Raw genomic sequence first — 5,248 nt, 5'->3', positions numbered from 1 at the left:
AAAGTGGAAACGGGAGGCGTTCCTTTCAAACCAGTGCAGATTCGGCTACATAAGGAGCTTAAAATATCATCTTTTTGTGATGCTGGGTGCCAGAATCGACGTAATACAGCCTCAAATTAGAAATTTGATCGCAAATCTGCTGCCACTGCCAGACAAAAAACTGACAACAGCTGTGGTTAAACGCGATAAAACGAGCAGACTAAACAGAAACGATGCTCGTCAAAAATGCTCGCGTTTGCAGCACACACTTCTTATCACTACTTTATGCAGGCTGTGTGCATTTTACTGTGGACTGACTGTTTTGAAACTTGAAGACCTCAGTTATCATGAAAAAAGCCAGGAAATTTCAGTTTTGACAATATGGGACCTTTAAGTATAAAAGCCTTTGTATCAAATATTTACAAAAATACAGAATACAGCAGGTTTTTTCCCCTTTTTTTGTCTGAAGGTTCAATAAACTGTTTCATTTAAGAAAAATAGATTTTTGCACTATTGTTTCAGATGTCAGTCTTTACAGGTTTAATAAAAGTCATTCAGTTCAACTTGAAATTCTGTGTTTTGCTCCAGGCTCTATGGATAACACCGTTCGGCTATGGGACTCCATGAAGGCTTTCGATGACATGGAGACTGACGACTTCACCGCAGCGACGGGCCACATTCACCTGCCGGATAACTCCCAGGAGCTGCTGCTTGGGATGTATCACAGCAAATCCACACCTGTCACCCACCTCCACTTCACCAGACGCAACCTGCTACTGGCCGCAGGCGCGTACAACTCCCAGTGAAGAGACTGGATATTCCTGAGGACAATGACTTTGCGTAGCCGTGTTTGTTTTTCATGAACGGTGCATATTATTTAAAGATTACTGCTCATCCTAACATGTGAAATAGGTTCAAGCGAAGTGAAAGACATCATAATGAACCATCAAACACGGAGCATACATGAGCTACCTGGGAGCAGCCACCAATACCTCTTGCATCGTTCAGATGCTGATCCTAGATCAGATTTTACACCTCATGCTCATGAGAAGCTCATTTCTTTTTCTCATCGATAGCATCACTGCCATGCTTGTTTTCAAGGCCCTCGATGTCTCACAATGATGTGGCTGGTCTCCTTTTGTCTTTGTAAAGGAACTTTTCCAATTCAGAAACTGGTTATTAATCTTTGAGATGTGTTGCATATGAACACTCTTCTCAATTCCTGTACAAATTTTAATACTAGTGCCTAAAATTGTAAATAAAACAAGTTTTCTACACAATGTTTGTTTGGTACAAGTGATCTTTTTTTATTCTTTACATAGTTAAACTGAAGTGATGAGGTCAAAACAAGGACATCCAGCTTCACGCACCCCTAGTTTCATCACAAAACATCCTAAACAGAAGAAAAAGAGATGGAATTAAACTTGGAAATATACATACATTTTGGAAAAGTTCAATTTAGGCAGTACTTACTATAAATTAACTTGATTTCACAGCTTTTTGCTTCTTGGGCTTCAATTTGAAGAAGAGGATAATGGCAGCAATACTGGCGTATGTGGCCAACACACACTGAAGTCAAGGGACAAACAGAGTCCGGTTTACTTCAATACTTAATGTAGTGGAAAATACAAAGGCAATGCGTACTTGAGTGTAATTCAACTTACATTCCTCCTGCCTGTGATTGTGTATGAATTGAAGTACTTGGCGATGCCAGTGAACTGGTGGTGAGTTCCTGCGTCGTGTCCTCCCATGATTTCTGTGAGCAAACTGTTGATAGACATATTCATAAATGAAAATAAATACATTCAACGTTGCGCATATTTTTCATAAATACGTAAGGTCACGCAAAATGCATAAAGGACAACACTGCTTATTGGAACAATGACAGTTTTTTTTCTGAAATGTAGTTGTAGAATAATGAGAGGTTATAGGTAATTTCAATAATCTTTAAAATTCAAAGATGTTCAATATTATAATTTGTATATTAGCTCTTCAGTCCGTTTGCTAAACCAAGCGCCTTTATGGTAAATCAATGCGACCTGCGGGCTTTACTGAGCAGTATATATTCGCTTTGCAAATAATATAAAAACAGCATCGATTTCTAAAACTCGCTGAATAAAAGGCATTTCTATTAAAATGTGAAACATGACTAACCAAGCGGACTGGTGCCCTTCAATGGAGTAGCCGGAACGTGAATGTTTAAGGAAATCCCGCCCTCGTGGTGATAGCCTGAATGAACAGCAGTCATTGGATTACGCTCACGTCAATCACTTTTTACACTAAAACAATAGGTTCGCAGAGACGTCAATCTAATTTTCCCGTCATTCTATTGGTTGAGTCTTTTCTCTGCGGTATAATCTTAAATCCCGCCTCTCAGTGTTTACGTCCGGGTCGTACAGAACGCACGCTTCTGAGGAACATGATGTGAGATTTACTTACACAGAGAGTTTTACATTGAGCTACGCAACGTTTTATCGCGTAAGTAAAAATAATTCGTTTTTACCTCTAGAGGGTTTTTACTGGCACATGTTGCGTGTTTAAATGTAAGGAATGTGTTGATTAAACGCTGCATAATAGTATATGTTGTGTTTCTAATGTGTCCGTGCCTGCAGTTTTGTAAAGACGTGGGCAGATGTTAGACAAGGCAAGGATTCTTGTCTAAAAGGCTCTAAGTTTTATGCGTTTGTTTCTTTATTGGAATTCATTAGAGCCTTTATATTTAGGTACATTGTGAAGAATGGCGTCTATGGAGGAAGATTTTCCTCGTGGTGGGACAGAGAAGAAGACCACCGAGTCCAAAAATGTTAAGACACGAGACGTGGACAATCTTTTTGAAGTAAGATGATGATTATGATGGTAGTGGCTACAACAGTGCTTTTAATTAAGATCAATGTGCTGCCTTCACATCTGCTATGAGAGTAATGTGTGCATGTATGTAATGTTTTTCAGACACGTGACACAGTGGTTACAAAGAAGAGAAAGGTCGCGCGACAAGATGAAAAGCAAAAAACTAAACAACAAAAAGTGGAAAGAGGGGATTTAAAACTTAATACTTCCACCACTGTGGAAATTCTTCATTTACGGGTATGTATATCCATATGAGATATTTGTCATTTGCAATATTGAGTTAAAATACACTCTTTGGATGGAAACATAGCTACTGTGTGTGTATACTAGAGCCCGACCGATATGGGTTTTTTGGGGCCGATACCGATTCCACGTTAAAAAAAGGCCGATACCGATATATCGGCCGATATTCTTTGTGTATATTATAGTACAGTACCAGTCAAAAGTTTGGACACTTTCCCATTCATGTGTCCAAACATTTGACTGGTACTATATATAGAATACAGTATATACATAAACAGAATATATATACATAAACACATTTTTTGCAATGATCATTCAAATGTGGTGATCAAACGGAATACTATATATATATATACACACACACACACACACACACACACACACACACACACACACACAGTAGCTATGTTTCCATCCAAAGTTACGAATTAAACTTATGCGCAAAATTGGAATATCGCATAAAACATTTGCGAATAAAGCACCGTTTCCATCCAGTGAGTTGAAGAGAACAAAATCGTCACTTCCTGATTAACTTTTGCCAAATATCATGAAGAACAATTGTATTTGCTGCTGTAGAAGGGCGGCACTGTATATACAATTTTTTGTATACAATAAATTACGAGCTTCAGAGCGTGCAGACAAACTGTGGTCATGTTATCTTATTTTCGGAATCTGATGTTTGGGAACGCAGTTCTTGGAGTTAATTATAACAAAGCACTTTGACGAGACTTTGCTCAAGCATATTTGAATGACAAAACTAGCATTTCAGATGCTGTGCAATGAGATCGGTCCATTGGTTGGTCCAGTTTTATCCCATCGCAAAGTCACGTGTTTTTTTTTTATGTGCATTAAGGAATTTATTCGGTAAAAGGGGTTCCATCATAGTTTATGAGCATGTTTACCAGATAAGAAATTTATCCTACATAGTTGAGCGTATAAGTTTTTTTTTATGCACATTTTTTAAATTTATGCGCATCTTGGCATTTCCATTCAGTGTTTTTTTATGCAATATCCCAAAATGCGCATAAAAATAGGTGGATGGAAACGATACCACTAGTATTTTCAGCAGCTAAAAATGGTTTTAAGTCAGTTATTTCTATCTTTTGCTGTAGTGTGTCAGTAGGAAATATCAGTTTACATTTCCAAACATTCATTTTGCCATTAATTGTAATAATCCAGTGAGATTTTTGTCTGACAGACACAGAGATCTGATCTGATCATCATCAGTCTGTCTTGAGACAAACTGAGACAGACTAAATACAGAAGAACTGTGCCAACGTCTCCAAGATGCTGCAAGAGACCTCCCTGCAAAGCTACAGTACTTTTAAACGTTTTAGGCACTTGTGTAAAAATGCTGTAAAATATAATGTCATAAATAGATTTTCTTTATCAATGAACTTCTATTAACTAAATTAAATCAACATTTGGTGAGAGCATCCTTTGCGTTTAAAGCAGCTTTTGCCCTCGGTGCACTTGCGCATAGTTTTTCAGGAAGCTTTGCAGGTAGGTCTCCTGAAGCATCAGTTCTTCTGGATTGAGTCTGTCTCAGTTTGTTCTGTTTCTTCATGTGATTCCAGACAGACTGATGATGATCAGATCTCTGTGTGGAGCACTGGCTGTTGTCAGACAAAAATCTCACTGGATTATTACAATTAATGGCAAAATGAATGTTTGGACATGTAAACTGATATTTCCCACTAGGGCTGCACGATAAATCGAAATGGAGTCGAGATCGCGATTCGACAGAAGCTGCGATTGTCATGCGTATCTTTCAGTGAAGCACGGTTCTGTGATCAGCAGTAAATCTCCATCCAAAGGCCAGAGGGCGCTCTCGCGCTGAAACTCCAAATACACCTCGCAGAAGAAACCCAGAAAATGCCTATAGCGGTAGCTGGATAAACAGAAGATTTAACTGCGTTTATTGATTCAACATGACTAATAAGCACACGATTTTGACAATATATGGTTTATCTGAGTTATTATTATTATAATTTTCATTAAAATAAAGTATATTTATAATGCAATGCCTTTATCACTGCTTAAATACTATGAAATATGTTGCGTGCCTTATTCTGTGTAAGAAGCCACATCATCTCACAGAAGGATTGTGACATTATTATTATTATAAGGATTATTTCAAACACTCGACTGACGTTATGAAGTGAGTTTGGAGTAAAAA

The 5,248-nt window shown here is 38.0% G+C and overlaps 3 protein-coding genes across 3 annotated transcripts in view; 2 read left to right on the top strand and 1 right to left on the bottom strand.

Moving 5' to 3' along the window:
• Positions 1-1,249, top strand: part of LOC107676012 (transcription initiation factor TFIID subunit 5-like) — a 15,024-nt gene extending 13,775 nt beyond the window's left edge. Inside the window, exon 11 of the mRNA XM_016470534.1 lies at positions 568-1,249. Within this exon, the coding sequence (XP_016326020.1) occupies positions 568-785 (218 nt within the window). The 3' untranslated portion in view covers positions 786-1,249. The remainder of the gene's footprint in view (positions 1-567) is intronic.
• Positions 1,250-1,261: 12 nt separating this feature from the next.
• Positions 1,262-2,208, bottom strand: LOC107676005 (up-regulated during skeletal muscle growth protein 5-like). Its single transcript, XM_016470521.1, has 4 exons — positions 2,134-2,208; positions 1,644-1,746; positions 1,453-1,548; positions 1,262-1,372 (listed from the first exon to the last, which is right to left on the bottom strand). The coding sequence occupies exons 2-3, from the start codon at positions 1,728-1,730 to the stop codon at positions 1,459-1,461; spliced, it is 177 nt and encodes a 58-aa protein (XP_016326007.1). The 5' UTR covers positions 1,731-1,746; positions 2,134-2,208; the 3' UTR covers positions 1,262-1,372; positions 1,453-1,458.
• A 169-nt stretch (positions 2,209-2,377) lies between these two features.
• pdcd11 (programmed cell death 11) overlaps positions 2,378-5,248 on the top strand; it is a 27,516-nt gene continuing 24,645 nt past the window's right edge. The window contains exons 1-3 of the mRNA XM_016470729.1: positions 2,378-2,457; positions 2,703-2,815; positions 2,929-3,063. Of these exons, the coding sequence (XP_016326215.1) occupies positions 2,717-2,815; positions 2,929-3,063 (234 nt within the window). The 5' untranslated portion in view covers positions 2,378-2,457; positions 2,703-2,716. The remainder of the gene's footprint in view (positions 2,458-2,702; positions 2,816-2,928; positions 3,064-5,248) is intronic.

Source organism: Sinocyclocheilus anshuiensis, unplaced genomic scaffold (assembly GCF_001515605.1).
Source record: "Sinocyclocheilus anshuiensis isolate Anshui unplaced genomic scaffold, SAMN03320099.WGS_v1.1 scaffold469, whole genome shotgun sequence".
Taxonomy (NCBI): domain Eukaryota; kingdom Metazoa; phylum Chordata; class Actinopteri; order Cypriniformes; family Cyprinidae; genus Sinocyclocheilus; species Sinocyclocheilus anshuiensis.
This window is presented reverse-complemented; position numbering and strand designations above follow the sequence as displayed.

What these genes read in the sequence shown, in the direction of transcription:
- LOC107676005 (XM_016470521.1), bottom strand. Translation starts at nt 1,730, where the DNA reads ATGGGAGGACACGACGCAGGAACTCACCACCAGTTCACTGGCATCGCC. An exon ending in CAATCACAGGCAGGAGGAAT is followed by an intron (nt 1,549 to 1,643) that starts GTAAGTTGAATT and finishes CCTTGACTTCAG; the next exon opens with TGTGTGTTGGCCACATACGC.